This window comes from Lethenteron reissneri, chromosome 7 (genome assembly GCF_015708825.2).
Source record: "Lethenteron reissneri isolate LAM-NWPU_2019-01 chromosome 7, ASM1570882v1, whole genome shotgun sequence".
NCBI lineage: Eukaryota > Metazoa > Chordata > Hyperoartia > Petromyzontiformes > Petromyzontidae > Lethenteron > Lethenteron reissneri.
The window spans coordinates 657,357-678,512 of NC_083785.1; the positions used below are offsets into that span (position 1 = coordinate 657,357).

The 21,156-nt window shown below is 46.9% G+C and overlaps 1 protein-coding gene across 2 annotated transcripts in view; it reads left to right on the forward strand.

Annotated features, from left to right (window-relative positions):
• LOC133355562 (outer dynein arm-docking complex subunit 2-like) overlaps nucleotides 1–21,156 on the forward strand; it is a 45,656-nt gene that overhangs the window by 9,731 nt on the left and 14,769 nt on the right. Inside the window, exons 6-13 of one of the 2 annotated variants that reach the window (XM_061572904.1) lie at nucleotides 1,230–1,366; nucleotides 2,002–2,118; nucleotides 5,137–5,345; nucleotides 6,102–6,239; nucleotides 11,272–11,422; nucleotides 11,747–11,893; nucleotides 19,659–19,868; nucleotides 20,266–20,502. In XM_061572904.1, coding sequence (XP_061428888.1) covers nucleotides 1,230–1,366; nucleotides 2,002–2,118; nucleotides 5,137–5,345; nucleotides 6,102–6,239; nucleotides 11,272–11,422; nucleotides 11,747–11,893; nucleotides 19,659–19,868; nucleotides 20,266–20,502 — 1,346 coding nt within the window. The remainder of the gene's footprint in view (nucleotides 1–1,229; nucleotides 1,367–2,001; nucleotides 2,119–5,136; nucleotides 5,346–6,101; nucleotides 6,240–11,271; nucleotides 11,423–11,746; nucleotides 11,894–19,658; nucleotides 19,869–20,265; nucleotides 20,503–21,156) is intronic. The other variant, XM_061572912.1, reaches the window with a different exon arrangement.

Consider the following 21,156-nt stretch of genomic DNA (forward strand, 5'->3'; position numbering starts at 1 on the left):
ATAACGGGGCCTCGTGAGGGGCTCGGGGTTCTTCGTGTTGCAGTGATGAAGATCCACGTCGGGTAAAAGAAGCCTCTTGCCACGCGGTGCGGGACCCAGCTTGTGGTCCGGGCCGGGATAGCGAACCATGTCTAGTTCTGCTGTAGCGTGGCTAGATGGGCATTCAACACCCAAATGTAGGTTGTGGTATGTTATGTTGAGTTAATGAAATAAATAGTGTTGCTCCCAAGACAACGTCTGCAACTCAGTTGGACTCACTACATATATGATAGTCATTTGTCTTTGGCTTATGCTACAGCTGGAGTGCAAGAGAGGCCCTTTAGAGCAGTGGTTCTCAACCTTTTGTTGGTTACTTGTACCTCCCCTTGTTGAATTTAGTTTGAACCGAGTACCCCCTTGCCTCACCCAACATGGCTCTGAGAAATAAATGTATAAATAATGGACATCAATATTTTAACCAATCGTCTATTTTGTGAGGTGTTCTGACGAGCTAGTAACTGCAAGCGAATAAAAATAATAAATTCAATGGACGCTCTGCAAGCATGACATCATTTGTTCGCACTTGCTGGCTAATCTTGGAAACCACATTGTTTAGAAAGTTATTTTATATCGTTTTAGGTTACCATATGGATTTATTTTTTGTTGTAGTTTTATATTAACATATTCATACATGATTATTCACCAATGACTCTCATGTATGATAATTTCACACATAAATCACTTCATGTACTCCATAGGACATTGCCACATACCCCCAGGGGTCCGCATACCACTGGTTAAAAACCACTGCTTTAGGGCGTACAGGTTTCCCTCTCTTTATGCAGTAGATGCGTTCCAACAAAAGGACGCACAAAGCGAAACAGTACAAGACACAATGTTGTCCCTCGTCTGACTGCATAGCCACATGCAGGCCATATGTAATGTTAGGCAATCGAAAAAAACTCCTATGATCTACAAAGATCACCCTTATCAACCATGTAAATGTTTTTTGCGTATATCAAGTTTATAGTTTATTTTGTTAAGCCGGGTGAGATTTGAAGAGACGGCCTAATTTGTAATATTGACCTGGGTCACCAAAATGACAAAAACAATGACATAAAAAACAGATAAAACAATTAAGCAAATCCGAGCAAAAACAACTAAGTATACATTATAGTGAAAACTACATTGATTTAATGTCTTGTACTCAAAATACCTTTCCTTCATGTCTTACGATAATGTGTTGCTAGATTATGTGTTCTCCAATGGGTGCCGGGCACCACCTTGGAGGCAAATTGAGGGAGACATCTGTTACTTGATGATCAAGCCCTGTGATACCGAGCTCTTGTCAGTCACTTGCAGCATGGGGGGAGTCTTTCTCAATGGGGTGAGTCTCGCATTTTATGCTCACGTGTTTGCCATAGTTGTCCGCTTATCAAGTAATTGCTTATAACCGTAGGCTGTGAAACCAAACATTTTTGGCAATATTACCGAAAGTACATTGAATAACACTTTACATATTTTATACGTAAACAACTTAACATGTTCGAGCGCATTGTATTATATATTGCAATTTTATGTTAAATAACGAGCTCTAAAATATATAGTCTGGCCAAGCGGCTCAGTGTTACGGTGAGCGACTCACAATCGAAAGGCTTCGAATTCAGTTCCTGGTTGGGGGTTGACTCAGCCCGTACATTTTCTGGGTTCGATAAAATAGGTACGCATTTGTGGGGACATCAACTAAGGATAGGGGCAGTCAACACTCAATGTCCTCGTCCCCGACATAGGAATGTGGAATTTCCACCAATAGGCTCAGGCTGTAAACAGGGGAGATGCGCACTACCTCAACGCTCGTTTGAGCAGTAAATTACTGACTTTCACACGATATTCTTAAATTTAAAATACATGATTGATTTTGTTTAATTTACCAACCTGATCCAGCTAATTGTGCATTATGGGTAGCCTAGGTCTAACTACCAGTGGTATCATTGTACTTTAACACATGTTTGTCTTGTACAGGGGACTGAAAAGGATGGAGATGAAATTATCTACGAACGTAAAAGTGACATTTACACAGATCTAATTTCTCTGCTAAAGGAAAAGTCCCCAAAATTTGATGAGAGCATCCAAAAAAAGGTAATTGTCTGTTATAAACATCATACACATTCTAACGTGCACTTTGTCAATAGACCTGACAACTCTGGTGAGTTGAGTCATCTCAGAATGTCCAGTAGGGGTGAGTCAGAATGTTACAACAACAAACATTACAAATAATGATAGTGCAAAAACTGAGAGGAGTGCAAACTATCGGGAAGGTAAGCAAGTCACTATAAATAAATAATAGCTGTTTTCAAACACTAAATGGGGGATTTGGGTAAGGCAGTAAGACAACAACATAAACAGTCCTGAGACCACACCAACACAACACAGTTGCACATTGAAATTGTACTATGGATATGTAGTGAGTTCAACTGAGTCGCAGACGTACTCTTTGGAGGCAAAGAGTAGAACAACCTATGGTGGTGACCACCAGGCTAACTATGCTAATTACAGCATAACTAGCTGCAACGGACCGGACCACAGCTTGGGTCCCGGTCCACGTGTTGTAGACTCTGTAGGACGTAGAATGTAGACGAAGGTTTCTTCAGGATGAACAACAGCGCCGGTCCCTCTGGGGGACCCGGCTTATATCCTCTGCAGCGTGGCCGGCTCCACCCCTGGCCACGACCACCTTTCAGAACCCTTTAGCAGGATCTCAACCCGGACCACGTGACCACCCCTAGCCCCCATCTGAGGCCCTTTGTCGACTTAACCAGTCATGTGTCCTCTTGGGTCAACCAGAGTGCCATGGCCTATAGTAACCCCGTTCCTATGGCCGGCACTTCCACACCCTATCCTGTAGGTCTGGCACTGCATGCCAAGCGTGATGCCATCCAGCGCTATCACTGAGCGCTGGCCGAGCCCCTCTAGGGCCTTTACTACACCCACATCCTAGAGGTGTCCCCGATGTTAATACACCGCACGCCGTGCCTCTCTAGGGCCGGCATTACCCAGTAGCATCCCGCAATGTCACTACAGATACATCAGTAACGATCAAATAAAAACATCACATTTGCAAATGTGGTTGTATCCAGCACTCATCTGCGACAAAATATATTTTTGAAGGAAGATTTAAAACGTTAATGAAAGAAATAAGGTTGTTCCAGAACGTTGGTACTACAATGGCACAGGCTTTGCTACCTATTCCAGTTCTTGTTTTTGGGATAGTTAAAAGGCAATTAGATGGACGTCTTAGGTTTCTAGAGTTTGACAATGGGGTTAAGGAATTAGCTAAGTATAGTGCATATTTTCCAATTAGGATTATATGGATATGGTGAGTTATTTATCGTGCATCCGGTGCAAATCGAAGAACAGAATGAATAAGCGAGTTTAGTCTGTTTAGTGATTCATTAGTAGCTGATCTGTAGGCAGTGTTTTAGTCGTCAAAAAGTGGTAGAAGTATATCTTCAAAAATTTTCAGGTGCAATGAATCGTAAAACAATATTTTTTTCTGTATGAAACCCTATTTTTGATTTGACTCTTTTTGATATGTGATCAATATGGGGTTGGAATATTTTAAATCAATCAGTAAACCCAAATATTTGAAGCTGTTTGTTCAATTATTTTGTGAAACTGCAATTTTGTTTGAAAAAATAGCATGATCTTTGTGTTTTTCGGGATTTAGGTACAATTTTAGTAATAGCGATTGATATTTAATTATCAATTGTATACTTGAGTCATCTCCTTTATCATAGGTTGCAAAAGGTAGTTAACAATGCCAGTTTTACTTTCTGACAACCTTAGCTTGATCTTTTTAGGGAGGGGAAAGAGATTCCAGCTGTGTGTATTCCTTTCTGATGACGTACAAGTACTTAATCAGAATGGAATCGGAAGTCAAAGGCCATGCTGGAGGGCATGTGGCACAGTTTGGCACCAGCTATAACAGAGTGCGGTCGTGTTGCTACAGTTTTCTACGGTGAGTACAATGGCTTTATCAACAGCGGCCCTATGCCTCTAAATTAACGTCACCCTAACCGCTTGCTCGTTCTGAGATTCAGCAGTGAACGGGACCCACCCTTCAACTTGCAGTCATCTCGGAATGGCAAAGGGTTAAGATGTGGTGGAGAAAACGTGACAAAGGACAGATAAGCCTGTGCTTGGCTCCTGTCTGAAATGTGCAGCGCAACTTTGACATATTTTCTCACCAGTGCTCTTTTCATCATGATTTCATATGATGTAAATTAGTTGACTAATATAATTATCTATGCATTGATATATTTTTATGCTTGCATTTGTATTACTTGATTAGCTACAATTGTGGTGCAGATACATTTAAAAACTGAGATTTTGATTGTGATATTGAATAATTTTCATCACATTTTAAGCATGCAATGCCTGACAACATAGGCTACATTGTGTAATTACCTGTTTTAGTGGCTCAGAAGAAGTAGTGAATTATTGGATGACCATGTACAAACTAACACAGGTGAAATGAGAGAGCGCCATCTAATGGGCGGCAAAGGGTAACCGCATGGCCACCACCGGGTAGTGGGTATCCAATCCCAAGCGGGGATATATCTGGGCCAAGTGTAATGGGCAGAGTCAAAGGGGAACGTCCTGGAACCATCGGGAAGGTTCCACGAGGGGGCGTGGCTAGAGGCGGAGCTTAGCTCCGCCGAGGGGAATATAAGCAGGGGCAGGGGAGAAGCCTCAAGTCCGGACCGCGTCACTGCAGAAGCCTCTCCTCGCCATCGACCACATGCCGGAACCCCAGCGAGGCTCGCCTCTCCTCCCGGCACGCCGCCAGCCAGCGATGGGGAGTGAGAGAGATGCAGGCCTCAACGGAGGAACAGAGAGAACGGCTCGTCCCCGGCTGTAGAGAGAAGGGAAACATATGGGGAGAGTGGGAGTGGGCTGTGCAAGAATTATATCAATAAAAGACGCCAGTCAAGACCGTCGTGGACGTCGTTTATTACACAGGGATGATCATACTGTGTTGTGTGCATACATGTATTTAAGTTATGCTTTAGTCTACTGCATTAACCAGGATTCTCATCAATTTGCATTTTTATTCGATATACTGCAAGAAAAATTAAGTTGTATTGTTGTTTCTAGGACTGTGCTTTGCACATGGCCTCGCTGTCCTCCCAGCATGGGAGCTCCCAAAAACGGAAAAAACACAAGAAAGAAGGAAACAACCATACAGTGACAAAATCCAAAGTGATTTATCCAGAAGCAGAGAAAAAATCAGTACATGGGGCGATAAAGAACCACAAACCACAGCCTTCTCTAACATGGAAGAACTTGGGGCTTATCCAACCACCGTAAGTTTTAATTACTTAATCTTAAAGTACTTAACAGATTTTATATAATGTTCATCATTATTATCAGCCGTGTTATATCCACTGCAAGATGACAGCCTCGCCGGGTTTTCACCATATGTCATGATCTCGGAGTGCAACGATCTACCTTGCTCCTGTTTATGAGTCGATCTCATTGCGCCATCACCACGTCAGTTATATTTCTCCTTTAGCTGTCACACCTGTATTAGTCTCGACCATTGGCCATCATCTCTTACAGCGATGGCTCCTGCTTAACGTTCTATACGATGTCTCTATTTCATGTGTTCCTTTTCTGCTTATTAGTATAATTCCCAGCATGCATCTCTCCATGCTTATTTACTTTTCCGTTTCTGTTCCAGTTTCTTTGTGAATGTCCGCATTTCCACATGTCATAGCAGGTAATACACACTGATTAAAAACTTTCTTCTCTACGCACATTTTTTAGTTGTTTTACATTCTTAATTTTGGAGCTTTCGTGTGGCGGCACTCGCACCGATGATGTCTTTTCGGAAAAAGTGGCCCCCCTCTGAAAATTAGTGAATAACACTCCGATAGTGTAACAGTGGACATCATCAAAGAAACGGGACCAGTTGCTTGTTCACATCATCTCTACACATTATTGTACTGCTGACATTGGGATTATAAGGTTTGCATTGAAGGGTTATTGTATTTATTTAACATGACTAATATGAACATGCTATTTCTCTATTTTGGTGTATGGTCTTATTGTAAATGAAGGGAAACTGTAAAGTCTGCCAAAACAAAGAATGACCAGCATAGCACAAGCCAACAGCAAGATAATGAAAAACTGGATCACGGGAAAAAGAGACACCCATCCACTGCCTCGCTAAGTAAACGGTGGCCTTCTCACAAGACGTGAGTGTGTTTCTAAGTTTATATTTTATCAGTACTTATGTAAGTATTCTAATTGTTCAACCGCTGTATATTTTCAGTGATTCTGATGACTGTATATGTGGACGATTCACAGTGAAACTCCATTTATCTGGGGTTAAACGGCGGGGGGGGGGGGGGGAAGAAGAAAAGGCAATAATACAGAAGGTGTTAAGATGTTCAAACACCCACATAGAAATCTGTTCTTATCAAGGCGCTCATTCATCGAGCTAAGAATGTGTCAGATGGTGACAGTCTGAGAAATGAAATTCAACATGTTAAAGAAGTGCTGCAAATCAACGGCTACAATGATGCACAAATCAACAGGGCATTGAATACCAAAACCAAATCAAATAACAAGAGCATTGAAACTGCCCAAGTAATTAAAACGATCAAATACCGTACATTGCGGGAGTAACTTATAAACTAGCCAGATATTTGGAAAAACAAAACATCCGAGTCAGATTTGGCATGTTACATAAAATACAGAATTTAATATCTGGTACAAAAGATGTATTACCGAAGCTATCAACAGAAGGTGTGTACAGGATTAACTACACGTGTGGTAAATGTTATGTTGGGCAAACAGGACGAATGATCAGCACGAGATTAAATGAACATCATAGAAATATTAAATTATCCCAAATGCAACTGTCAGCAGTAGCAGAACACGCGTGCAAACAAGGACACTCAATTGATTTTGATAATGTTGAAGTTGTGTGCAAAACTAGCTACTACTGGTCAAGACTAATTAGAGAATCTATCGAAATTGAAAGAAATCAAAATAACTTTAACGTTTGGATAGCTACCGTCTTAGTGCTGCGTGGAAGCGAATCATCAAGTAATACATTATTTAAATGCATGCCTACAAAGGGCAGCATACTTCAATAGGGATTACCGTTGGTAGGGCTATTTTAATAAACACAATAGGCCGGAAGGACAAGTTCAAAGGGCTCGCATAATGCACATGCATAATGTACGTTGCCTCAGTAATCCCCCCCCCCCTCCAACATTGTGCAAGAGCACAGAAGGGTAGTCAACACATCTACGCCTCTATATAAGGAACGAAACAGTAAGACTTCTCCACAAATCTGGCTGTCGCCTGATGAAGCTAGTTGTATTTACTGGCGAAACGTCGTATTGTTTGTAAATGTTGTGACTTGGCTAGTGACGAATTGGCATGTTCTGTTTACGTGACAACCCTTACTAGTTGGTTGTGTCAGGTGGTGGCGGGTTTTAACGACACATTTATATACTATTTGGTTCTTTTGGTAAAGTCACGTAGGTAGAAAAAATAATAGATCACGACGTTTCGATCGCCACACAAGCAATCGTCTTCAGGTGGAAGAAAGAAGCAGGCTGCTGAAACAAGTCATTATATACTCTTTGGTTCTTTCGGTAAAGTCACGTAGGTAGAAAATAATAGATCATGACGTTTCGATCGCAACACAAGCGACCGTCATCAGGTGGAACAGGACCTTCTTAATGATGGCAGCTATACCAAAATCAACAGAGATCCCACCAACCGCAGCCACAAAAACCAACAATATCATCACTAATTCGACATCTCTAATAGATTCGACCAAGCAGCGCTCTCTAAAACCTTCGGTTGCTAAACCACCCAGATTTTATGGCCTTCCAAAGATCCACAAAGATGGTATCCTGCTCCGTCCTATCATCTCCACCATTAACTCACCTACCTACAAACTGGCCCGATTTCTGTCTGAGACTCTGCTTCCCTTCATGGGCAAGACCATCTCAGCTGTACTTAACTCAGCTCACTTTTTTCTCTAATCAAGGACATCTCACTGTCTCCAGATGATTTACTTGTCAGTTTCGATGTAGTCTCCCTGTTCACCAAGGTACCTGTACCTGACACCATTGCAATCTTTGAAGACTTGGTCCAACAGGGACTGAATCCAGATGTACCAACATTGGTAAGGCACTGCCTTACCAACACTTACTGCACCTGGAATGGTACATTCTACAAACAAAATGAGGGTACCCCAATGGGGTTTCCCTTATCACTAGTGGTAACTAATGTTTTCATGGAGAAATTTGAGACAGATGCCATCCAGACATCCACCCTACGTCTTTCCTTGTGGAAGAGATACGTAGATGACTCGTTCGTCATCTGGCCACGTGGCCTGCCAGCACTGAACCAATTTCTCAAACACATCATATTCATACACCCATCTACAAAATTCATCATGGAAGTGGAAAAGGATGGCAAGCTACCATTCCTGGATGTTTTGATCGAGAAAAGACCTGATGGCTCGTTGGGGCACTCTGTTTCCAGGAAAGCCACCCACACGGATGCCTATCTAAAGCCTGACTCCCACCACCATCCAGCCCAGAAGAATTCCCTCATCAAAACACTACACCATAGGGCCCGTTGCATCTCCGACCAGTATCACCTAGCCAGTGAGCTGGAGCACGTACACCAAGCCCTCAGGATGAATGGATATCATGACCGTATAATCCGCAAAGCTGTCTCCCCAGCCATGGGGAGACAATCATCTGAGGATCCAACCGAAACCATCACTTTGCCATACATAGCAGGGGTTACCAAAATAATTTCCAAAATCTTAAACAAACACAAGATCCAGGTTCGTTTCAATACAGTACACAAAATCCGTGATTTTATCCCATCTGTAAAGGATGTGATTCCTGACATGCAATAGCCGGGTGTCTACAAACTGAGTTGTGGCTGCGGCAGCAGTTACATTGGGAAAACGAAACGACATGTCTCAGACCGCGTTCGCAAACACAAGGCAGATCTGAAACACGGACCAATACCTCTGCCATTGCTGATCATTGTTTTAACGCTGCGGGCTCACACAAAATTGTTTTTTTCCAAGACAAAGGTACTCTGCAAACCCACCGGCTATTATCAGAGATTTGTTCATGAAGCCATCCAGATATATAAACATAGACACAACTTCAACCGTGAAGATGGGTACAAACTGAACAATCATTGGAAGGACGTTATTAACCAGATAGAGTCTTAACTGACTGTGATGTTTCCATCCTACCTGCCTATGTCAACTGTTATTTCCGACTCTCTTAGTACATCACCAGGTCAAATATCTGTGAGGCGGCCCAGCCACAGGAGGATCCCTGCCACCTCTGGTGGCTGGGACTGCCTCACATTGACATGCTATAATCTCTCACATTTACATTTACGTACAAATTCCTTCTCTAGCTCCGCCCACTTACCATTGGGTTGTGCCCACCAAAATCCTATATAAACTCATGTTGCAGCAGCTCTTTCTCCTATGTCAGCAGTTATCCTGCTGTATCTGTTCCACCTGATGACGGTCGCTTGTGTTGCGATTGAAACGTCGTGATCTATTATTTTTCTACCTAAGTGACTTTACCGATAGAACCAAAGAGTAAGGATTCTTGCAGTCACGAAAGCTTCAAATCAAGATTGATACATTTATATATTTACGCGATCTAACCCAAAAACCTCTATTATGGATGATATTGGTTGCGAAAGCCTACGTGTTAAACAGATACTTATACTGCATAGCTCTATAATTGCTAGTGTACAAACATACATTCATTGTATTACGATTACATGATTTGTGGCACATTACTGCATTGGCAGTGGTGCATAAGCACAATTAAACAAAAATTACATGAACTAATTTGTATAGGTGGTAAAGCTCAATCTTCATTGTACGCAGAAAATCGCAGGCGCGCTTGTCAACACTACGAAATGTAAGACCCTATCCCCGACCATTGTAACAAAAAAACTGAAGACATTCGCTAATATCGCTGTGGTCTTAAAGGAAAAACATACAATAAGCAACATTTCAGGCAAATTCCTCAATGTATGTTCTATGAAGAAGGGCCATTGCCCGAAACGTCACTTATATATTTTCCCTTTAAAGGCCACAGTGTTATTTATAAATGAGTCAAGTTTACTTCTAGATTTGAAGCCAGATTTGCTGATGCAGCAAATCTGGCTGTGACGGTCCCACCTGATGACGGACACTTGTGTTGCCTCCGAATCGTCGTGATTTTATTATTTTATTTTTATTAATTTTAATTTCATTTTTTACCTACGTGACTTTACCGAAAGAACTAAGAGTATCAAGTTTACTTTTTGATTCATTATAATTTTGTCGGCGAGAGGGTCTTACACATCCTAAGTATTGACAAGCACACCTGGAAATGTTATGCTCATGACTAATGTGGAGCTGTGCCCCTTATGGAGCTTAGTTACTGTGGTCGGCAATGCAGTCCGCAGTGTTTTGGTTTACATTTTATTCATTTATTTTGTTTAATTCCAGTAACCTTTACAGCTTACCTTCAATTTCGCTCATTACTGGAATGTCGCTTTCGAGAGGTTTTTGTTCTGTTTGTTAACTGTTGATACCAGCTGCAATAACCGACCCAGTTGCTGAGAGATGTGCTTTGTTAATTGCTGTCTTCAATTACACAAGTTAAGCCATTATCAAAATACAGCATCCCTCTGCTAACATTTTTCAGTCAAAACATTGAAACTGCTGCTCTGAATAAGCAGCATTTGCCAAAAATTACAACTTATTATATCCATGATACACTTCAAGATACAGAAGTGCTATTGTATGCGGTTGTATATCTTCTGTATATTTGCTACAGCCAACTCGGGCCTTGTTTTATCTCTAACGCCTCTGTAGAATGATTGAGTTTCGAGTTTATTTGATTTATTACACAGATGGTGGTCCCATTTAGCCAGTTGCACGACAGTTTTACAAGGGAGATCCGTGGTACATGAGCACAGCAACATCAACATAACCAGGACATTCGAAGTGAGTGCTTTGGGATTCTTGATACCAGTGTTGGATCTGTCGGTGGACAATGGCGATACATGTCCCCTTCCCTTATTGAAATTTAAAAAATGTAGGGTAGTATTTCATAAGCTGCACAGTTTTGGACCACCCCCCCCCCCCCCCCCCACGCCATCTGGGAAGTTTCCCAGGTCCGCCTCTGCTTGGTGCGGAGTGCATTTGACCTCTTCTCACAGGGGAATGTCGCTGAGGTTGGAGGACGAGGATGAGAGTGACAGCTCTAGTGAGAGCGAGGAGGAGGAGGAGCAGCTTGATCGGCGCCAGGAAGCCAGCATGGATCTACCGTCAGAGTACTGGCAAATCCAGAAGCTCATCAAGTACATCAAGGTGCCCTGCAGTGTGCATTCTATTTGTTGTTGTAACTTTCTGAGCCTCCCCTCCTGGACATCTGTGAAAAGAGCCTCGTAGCTCATGGGATTCCTCCAAGAAACATAAAGATTCTGATTCTGTGCAGACTTGTAGATGTTCTTGCTCAGATTCATGAACCATTCATATTCGTGATGTGTTTTTCAATTATTATTTTTTAAACACAGTTACTGAGCACAGACCCAAAGGCCCAATATGTCAAGCGGATTGGTAGCACCTCCTGAGATGAGTTTACTTACAGCCACTCCCACCATCCAGTTGAATTCGCTTGCATTTTCTTTACAGAGTGGGAATCCGACAGCCACGGTGATCGCGCTGTGCTGTATGAGGGACTTCAACTTGGCTCAGGAGACGTGCCAGCTCGCGATGAAGGACGTCGGAGGGTTGGAAGTCCTCATCAACTTGCTCGACACTGATGACATTAAATGCAAGGTAAACACTTGGATTAAGATTAATTTCTAAAAGCGTATTCTCTGTTATAGGGCAGCTCATTAATAAATATATTTTAAAAGCAGTTATTTGTATTGCGATATTGGTCACTCTTCATTTACATATATCATTTTCCAATGGAGCACAAGCAAAGTTAACAAAACCCCTCATACAATTGTAATAAAGGACTCGACCACGGTATCTGGCTTGGTGTCCTTTATTCGGTTCGTGTTCTCTTTCCCACACGGCTCTCTCCCAGAGACCATTCGCTCCGGGGCCGACGCTGCTGTCGCTGTTGTAGCCTTCTCCCGTCCCCACCGCAGCTCCGCTGCTGTTCTCTGCGTGCAGCCTCCCTGCTCTCCTTGACGCAGCCCCACCGCTGCTGTCTCTCTCTCCCCCGAAGCAGCCCCGCTGCTGTTCTCTCCGTGCAGCCTCCCCGGCCGCCCTTGCTGCGGTCTCACCGCTGCTCCCCGTTCCTCCGGGGTCGGTCACCGCTGGCCGACGGTGCCGACCGTACTCTGTGTGTGTGGCGATCTCGCCACTCCTCCTGCTTCCGCCCTACGTGGCCTCACACTAGCCCAGTTCCCAGAACGACCCCTTCCTCTTCCGGTTTCACCCCTTTAATACCTGAACCCTTACCCCCACGTGACGTAACTCCTCCCCCCCATGACGTCACATCCGGAAGGTTGATTACGCCCGCATTACACCACCCTCCCCCATAGAGAAAACCCAGCCGACCTCGGCTGAACAAAACTCCAACAAGTAATGCGAGCGAAACCGACTCAACCACAATAAGGGACACAAAGCATGCAATAAATATAACAGTAAGAACAATAACACAACAAGAACAATTAACGAAACGTGAGTGATTTAGAACGTGTGCGGGTCGCCGGACCGTCCCGGACGGTCGGCGGCCCTCCTGCAGAGCGGGAGCGTGATGGGGTTTTAAGAGCGACAGGCCGCAAATCTCCTGTCGCTGTTGGAGGCCCACCAACGTCCCGGTCCCGTGTCCCCGAAGGCTCAGCCTCGGAGGTGTCCTGCGATTGTGCTTGCAGCGGGGTCGGTAGGGCTGCAGGGTTCGGAGTTCCCGCAGTCCTGGCAGGCACCCTCTGAGCAGAGCCCTTCGTCACCCGCGGTGTCACGGCCGGTCTGTCTGTAACAGGCACGACAGGCGCTCTTGCAAGATCAACGGACGCAGGCAAGGGTGAGTCGGCAGCAACAGACCCCGGCAAGGCAACATCAGGAGATGACGCATCCGGTAGAGGAGCAACATATGGTTTCAACCGTGACGTGTGAACGAACCAGCGGCGCGATCCAATCCGAACACGTGCCGACTGCGGGTTGGGAACCTCGATGAGGCGGACGGGCCCTTGCCACGGTTTTTGCAATGGGGGCAATGGAGCCAGGCCAGGTCCCCAACCTTCCAGGGGCACTCCCCCTTGGAGCGTCGAGCATACCGCTCGTTCCGGGCCTGAGCTTTGGCCGTAGCTACGCGGGCCCCCTCCCGCGCCTCCGTGACCCGGCGGACGGTGTCCCGAATGTAATCTGGAAGTGGCTTACCAGGTCCCCTCATCCCGGTTCCCAACTGCACATCCATCGGCGGCACGTTCTCCCGACCATACATAAGGAAAAACGGCGAATACCCTGTAGCCACATGCGGCGTCATCCGGTACGCCGAAAGCACCCCAGGGATGTGCAAATCCCAATCTGATTGTTGTTCACTCACCGTGTGGCACAGCATGGCGGACAAGGTTCGATTTAACCGTTCGACCATACCATCCGTTTGCGGATGGTAAGGAGATGTGCGTATTTTCTTAGTCCCAAGGGCTGCGCACACTTCCGCCAACAATTTAGAAGAAAAATTCCGGCCCTGGTCCGTGAGGAGTCTCTCCGGCGCACCCTTATCCATAACGTACCCAAATAGAAAGGCGTCGGTAATAGCCGCGGCCGATTGGTCGGGCAACGGCCAGGCCATCGGCCACCGGGAGAGATACTCCACCCCAACCAACAAATATTTATTACCCCTCGCAGATGGTGGGAAGGGTCCCAGAATGTCCAGTGCCACCAATTCATTGACCCAAGACACCTGAATAGACTGTATCGGCGGCACATAAGGATGTTTAGGTGGCTTCCGCCGAGCACAATCGGGACACGCACGCACGTGCCCGACGACATCTGTCGCCATGCCGTGCCAAAAGTAATGACGTTGCAACGTCAATAGGGTCTTTTGAACACCCAGATGTAAGAGCGTGTCACAATGGAGGGTCCTGATTAACTCGTATCGCAAGGACGCCGGCACGACCAGACGCCAGCGTTCCTGGACTCCTTCCCTCCACATGAGCAGACCGTCCCGGAGAGCGGTTTCCGGTACCCCAGCCATACACGGACCCCCGCTCTCCCCCGCAGACCGTTTCCGTAAGGACAACAAAGACTCATCCATCATTTGTTCCCGAATCCACACAGACCGCGGCAGATTCAAAATCCCATCAGTCGGACCCGGCTCCATCGGAGCATCCGGTGTCTCGATGGCTCCCACGACCGGCTGAGGGGGAGATTGAATCGGCGCACACCTATGCGTCCCCGACGCGCACGCACAAGGGGAGCGCTGCGGCAACCTTGAAAGTGCGTCCGCATTCGCATGGCGCACCCCCTTCCGATGGTGAATTTGAAAGGAAAATTCTTGCAGCGTGTCCAACCAACGCGCCAACTGGCCGGATGGCTGGTCCATCTTAAGAGCATACTGCAAGGCCGCATGATCCGAGCGCACAATAAACGAACGACCGTACAGATACGGTCGAAATTGGCGTAGAAAGAAAACAACAGCCAAAAGTTCCCTGCGAGTGACGCAAGTAGCGGGTTTCCGCGGGAGACTAAACCCGGCTACCATACGCCACCACGCGCTCCACACCCCCTTTAGACTGAGACAACACAGCGCCAATGCCTGTGTCACTCGCATCCGTATCAAGAATGAAGGGGTGATCGAAATCCGGATAATCCAACGTCGGCGCCGTAGCCAACAGATCGCGCAGGCTCTGAAAAGCCGCCTCTTCCGGCGGTCCCCAACCAAATTTTCGTCCTTTACCCGTAAGGAGGTGTAAGGGCTTCGCGATCGTCGCAAAATCCGGAACGAATCTCCGATAATATGAAGCAAATCCCAAAAAGCGACGTACATCCCCCACGGTGGCCGGGGTTGGCCAATCCCGGACGCACGCCGTTTTTTTCCAGATCCGTGGCCACCCCATCAGCACTCACGATATGCCCCAAGTAACGGACGGACCGTTGCAGTAGGTGACATTTCTTAGGTTTAAATTTCAAATTGGTGGAACGCATCCTCGTGAACACCGACTCCAACCGCCGTAAATGTTCATCAAATGTGCGGCTGAAGACGATAATATCGTCTAAATATATGAGACATGTCTCCCACTGCAACCCCGTCAACACCAACTCCATCAACCTTTGAAATGTGGCAGGGGCCGCATTCAGCCCCATCGGAAGACAATTAAATTGAAACAACCCCTGCGGCGTACGGAATGCGGTTTTCTCCCGCGAGGTCTCGTCAAGGGGAAGCTACCAGAATCCCGAAGAGAGATCGAGCGTAGAAAAGAACTTAGCCCCCGACAAAGCATCGAGGGAGTCGTCCATACGCGGCAGGGGATACGCGTCAGCCACCGATACTTTATTCAATTTCCGGAAATCAACACAAAATCGCAATTTGCCGTGCTTTTTCTTAACCAAAACCACAGGCGCACCCCATGGGCTGTTAGATGGAGATATAATGTCCGCAGCCAACATGTCATCCACTGCCCCCCGAACGTGTTCCCGCTCGGCCGGACTCATCCGGTGCGAGTTCAGCCGAATAGGGGCAGCGTCCCCTGTGTCAATATGATGGTAAAGCAACGAGGTGCGCCCCAAATCCAAATCGTCGGAGCTAAACACATCCGAATAAGTCAACAACAATTTACGAATCGCACTACGTTGTTCCCCGGACAGGGAAGAATTTTCACTACATAAGTCGGCAATCCAGCGATTATCCGAAGCTCCCGGCCCCGAAACTCCAGCAACCACACCCTGACCGTGCAGGCAATCCTGTGCCGTAAAAGCCGTAGTGGCATGTGCCACAACCGTACCTGCCGGAACACATACGTTCTCGGTACTCGCATTGAGCACCTGCAAAAACGGTTGTTGGTCCGGCCGGACGATGGTCTGCGCCCCAACCAGCGCCAATCCGGCCGTTATAGTGGCGGACGGTGACAACAAGACCCCAACCGCACCTTGCCGATCAGGCAGAGGCTTCCGATACCGCAAGGGGATAAGCATCTGTGAGCCAGGTGGAATGTCAACAGATACATCGGATAACGCCTGCACCTGGGCGGCAGGGGCAGGTCGCCCCCAGGGCGACGGCAGAAACGAGATTTGACGGCCACCCGGCAATTCAATACAATTCTCATTAATTTTTATCAGAATGGGCATCCTAGCCAAAAAAATCAGTACCCAATAAACAAGGAACTGCCAGAGATCTCGAAATTAACACTATACCCGAGGCCGACACATCCCCGATAGATATTTTAGCGTCCACCTGGCCCACAATGCCCATGCTACCCCCGTTTGCAGCGACACATGACCCGTAAACCGGTCGCACGGCCCCCGATGGGATGCCCAAGAGATGGAAAATGACATCCGATATAATGGTCGTGGACGCCCCGGAATCAACCAAAATACGTACGTCCACCCCTTGTATAGACCCCGGTACAGTGGACGAACCCGTAGCGGCCGCGACGACTCTCCGTGCCAATTTACGCCACTGCGTCACCGAGCGACATGGCCCCGTCGATGGCCTCCCGTTGGTAACAACACCCGAATCGCACGACAATGGTGATGGGTGAGGTGTAAAGCCTTGCCGGGTGTCTGGTGCGCACCGACTTGCCTGCTTTGGAGGTTCCTTCTTTGGGGCGTCCGTTGACGAGGCCTCCTGCTGGGGCGGACCCGGGATGCGGGCCCAGCAGTCCCTGGCGTAGTGGCCCCTACGCCCGCAGCGGAAGCAGTCGACGTCGTTGTGCCGTAGCGCAGGCCCTGCGTCCCGACGCCCCCGTGCCGGCGGTGCAGCGCGCGGGACCTGCTTACCCCGGCCCAACCAACCCACGGCGCCTCCCTCGATGATGGGCCCCCCCGTCCATGCCGCGACTTGCTTCCACCGGCGCAGGTTAAACTGTGCGTCCAGGCACTTGGCTGCCGCCCGGGACGTTAGCTTCTCGTGGCCGCATGCCGGCATGGGAATCCTCAGATCCCGGGACAGCTCAAGCATCTTCCCCAAGATGAGAGGCTCGAGCAGGTCAGGCTTCGTCTCCGGATACGCGGCCATAGCCAACTCCAGTACCACACCCCTAAACGCCACCGGCGATTCCTCGGGCGCTCGCTGTCGTTGAGCAAATCGGCGATGAGCATCATCAGGTGGCTCGTAAGCATCCGCCATTTCGTCAAAAACTCCTCGCAATGTCTTCTTCTTTTCAGCCGTTATCGAACGAAAAAATCTGAACGACTCGTCATCCAGAAGAGTCGGCAGTACTTCCAAAGCCTCAGCGTCAGTCCACCTTGCAGAACGTACCGCCGCCAAAAATCTGCAGGCGAAAGCGCTCCAATCGCCCCCGATGGAGAATTCTTTGACCGTAGTAAGGTGACGACTGCGACTCCTCGGCGCGCCGTCTTCGAGCGATGCTTCATCCGGTGGCAGGTTCAAAATGGCGTCGCATCGCGGCGTGGTCAAGATGGCGGCTCCCCGTCGTGGAGAGCGCAAGATGGCGGCTTCCCGCCGTTCTTCCCCCGCCACGCCCAAGATGGCGTCGTCGCGCCGCGTGGCTGATGGCGTCGACGGCGAGGCGGCGGCCTCTGGCCCACCCTCAGCTCTTCCAAACGCCGTCTTCGGCGTGACGAGGGCACACAACTGCGCCAATACATTCTTGAGCGTCTCAAGCTGCTCCGCCATCTGTGCCCATCGGGCCTCCGCGTCCGTTGGTGCTGACGGGCCCGCCGACGCGGCAACATCTTGAACTCCTGCACTCGCTCCAGCCTGGGTCTCCTCCACCAACGCAGCTGGGTCCATCGCCGGAGGAAGACCCTCGTCGTCAGATGATGAAGCAGACGATGGCGTCGGAACATTCTTTTTTCTTAGTTGCTTCGACATGCCGTTACACTTCTGACACCAGTGTAATAAAGGACTCGACCACGGTATCTGGCTTGGTGTCCTTTATTCGGTTCGTGTTCTCTTTCCCACACGGCTCTCTCCCAGAGACCCTCCGCTCCGGGGCCGACGCTGCTGTCGCTGTTGTAGCCTTCTCCCGTCCCCACCGCAGCTCCGCTGCTGTTCTCTGCGTGCAGCCTCCCTGCTCTCCTTGACGCAGCCCCACCGCTGCTGTCTCTCTCTCCCCCGAAGCAGCCCCGCTGCTGTTCTCTCCGTGCAGCCTCCCTGGCCGCCCTTGCTGCGGTCTCACCGCTGCTCCCCGTTCCTCCGGGGTCGGTCACCGCTGGCCGACGGTGCTGACCGTACTCTGTGTGTGTGGCGATCTCGCCACTCCTCCTGCTTCCGCCCTATGTGGCCTCACACTAGCCCAGCTCCCAGAACGACCCTTTCCTCTTCCGGTTTCACCCCTTTAATACCTGAACCCTTACCCCCACGTGACGTAACTCCTTCCCCCCATGACGTCACATCCGGAAGGTCGGTTACGCCCGCATTACACAATGGTCAACAACGCTGCCTTTAAATACCAGAAAAATGCATACACTATGTAATGGGTGACATTTCTCGCAGTAGCCTTCATAGCACAGAAATGGCCATTACCTAAAACGGGCAGTGTTGATGATGATTGTTGTTGAGTTTTTTTTATTTCCACAGGAGCTGTGTATTAAGCATGTAGCGATTCACCCTCCAGCAATTTGATAATTTGCTTTGGGGAACCTATCTGATTGAAGAATAAGTTTCTTGTCTCGTTTTGACACTGATGCATTTCTCATTTCGTTGCCTCGTTTGTATGCTTGTGTCAACGTCATTAGCCTCCGTCGTCTATCAGCAGAGCATTTGCTTACCGCTTTCATGATCTATCTCAAGTGCACGATTAAATTAGTTAATTGTGATTGTGTGAGTTGATGTCCATTGATTAATCAGTGTATCGTTACTTGACTGCTGAGGGTAATAACTAAAATGAGTAAACTATTAATTTCTTTGAATAATTTTCTGGAATTGTAAGCACAACATTTTTGTGAGCAGTAGTTGTCAAAGTCTAATTTCACAATAGTGGTTGTGACACTGCCATTCATACAGCTAGTATGTTGACCCTGTACAAATGCAGCTTCTGTTGTGGTGCATGTTAACGTTCCTCATGCATTGATCATATATATTGGACATTCACGGCAACATTCAATTTACATAAAATGTATAGACACTTAAAGGCCCTACCACTTCCTTCGCCTGCCCCTCGAGTGACACTGAGGTTGCCTCCATGCCTCAGAGTCACGGTCATTCATGTCTCTAAAATGTTGCTGCGTTATAATTTGCATTATTGCTTTTATTGTTACTATCAACTCTTAAATTGAAAGTAAATAGCAATGAATACAGTATAACTCATCTTATTTGGAGTAATATTGGAGAATGCTATTGTGAATAGGCAAATTTGTGGATGAGGTCTATAAATGATGTTCATCATAAGACAGATTAAAGGGTTCATTATTTTTATTTCTGAATTAACTTGGTTTTGTATTGTCAATTTCCTGCTTACAGATTGGATCACTTAAAATACTGAAGGAGATTAGCCACAATTCACAAATCCGCCAATCCATTGTTGACATTGGCGGCCTCCAAACTATGGTAAACATCCTGGATTCCTCTGAAAAGGAACTCAAGTGTTTGGCGGCTGAGACAATCGCCAATATTGCTAAATTTCGGCGGGCACGAAGAACAGTCCGGAAGCACAATGGTATAAAAAAACTGGTAAGTGTGTAATCACATGATCCACAGTGAAGAGGGAATGTCGGATGAACCAATCACCTCACGCCATCTGCACAATAGATGTCCTCATGCATATATTATCTTCTCTAATCCTCTTCTTATCCCAAAACAGCACAGTTAGCTGCATGATCAAGCAGTGGGTAACCTGGCTTCGTGGCAAACTGTGAATCCACAGCCAGAGAGTGTGCACAGTGGGGGTATAATAATCCTTATCAATCCATTATCATCATTGTCGGTAATGATTATACCATTTCTGTGATTAGTAGCCACAGTGATCATTTGTGGGTGCCCTTCTTACCCACAATGCCTCTTATCCACAATCACATCTTACTACGATCGCGTGGTAGTTGAGTTATGGGGTTATTTATTTATTTTCCAGGTGGGATTAATGGACTGCGTTCCCATGCGCTCTGCCAATTTAAGTCCCGCGCAAGAGAAGGACATCGAGGTCGCTCGCTGTGGGGCCCTAGCGCTGTGGAGTTGCAGTAAAAGCAGAAAAAACAAGCAAGCCATCCGCAAGGCGGGAGGCATCCCGCTGCTCGCGCGACTGCTCAAGTCGCCCCATGAGAACATGCTCATCCCAGTTGTGGGCACCTTGCAAGAGTGTGCTTCAGAGGTGTGTGCACAGAGGGAACGATCAGTTATGAGGTTATCAGATATTTTCTCTGGAGTATTCTAAAGTCGTAAATTATGCCATACGTATCCTATATGTAGGAATGAATGCTTTTCGTGAGGATACACGTGGTACAATTGCATGCTGTATGCTTAACATTGGCGACTGCTGGTGATGAATATAAAATCTAAGTTAAACATTCCACAGGATCATGAATCAGAGAACAGAAATGAAAGACACATTTACTTCTGAGAAAAGTAAACGAGCTTGGTGAAGATACATCACGAAAAGGGATGATGGTCAATTGATGAGACTGGTGATGGAACAACAGATAAAGAAGGAAACATGTCTTCGAGGATGACTAATGAGGAAATGTAACGAGAAAAACCATATAACCTACTGATGACGAACGCTTGTTTTCTTCCTGATGATGAACACTTGTGTTGCGATCGAAACATCATAGTTTATTGTTATTTTCTTTGAACCTATCTACATGACTTTACCGAAAGACCCAAAGAATAACCTACTAAAAGTCCAATGTTCCAGCAAACATTGCCTCCTTTAGAGTCCAAATATTGATTTAACAGGAAAGCCCATTGGTTAATTGATCAATATGATCTGTTGTAAGGCTTCTGTTTTGACACTCAACTATGGAAG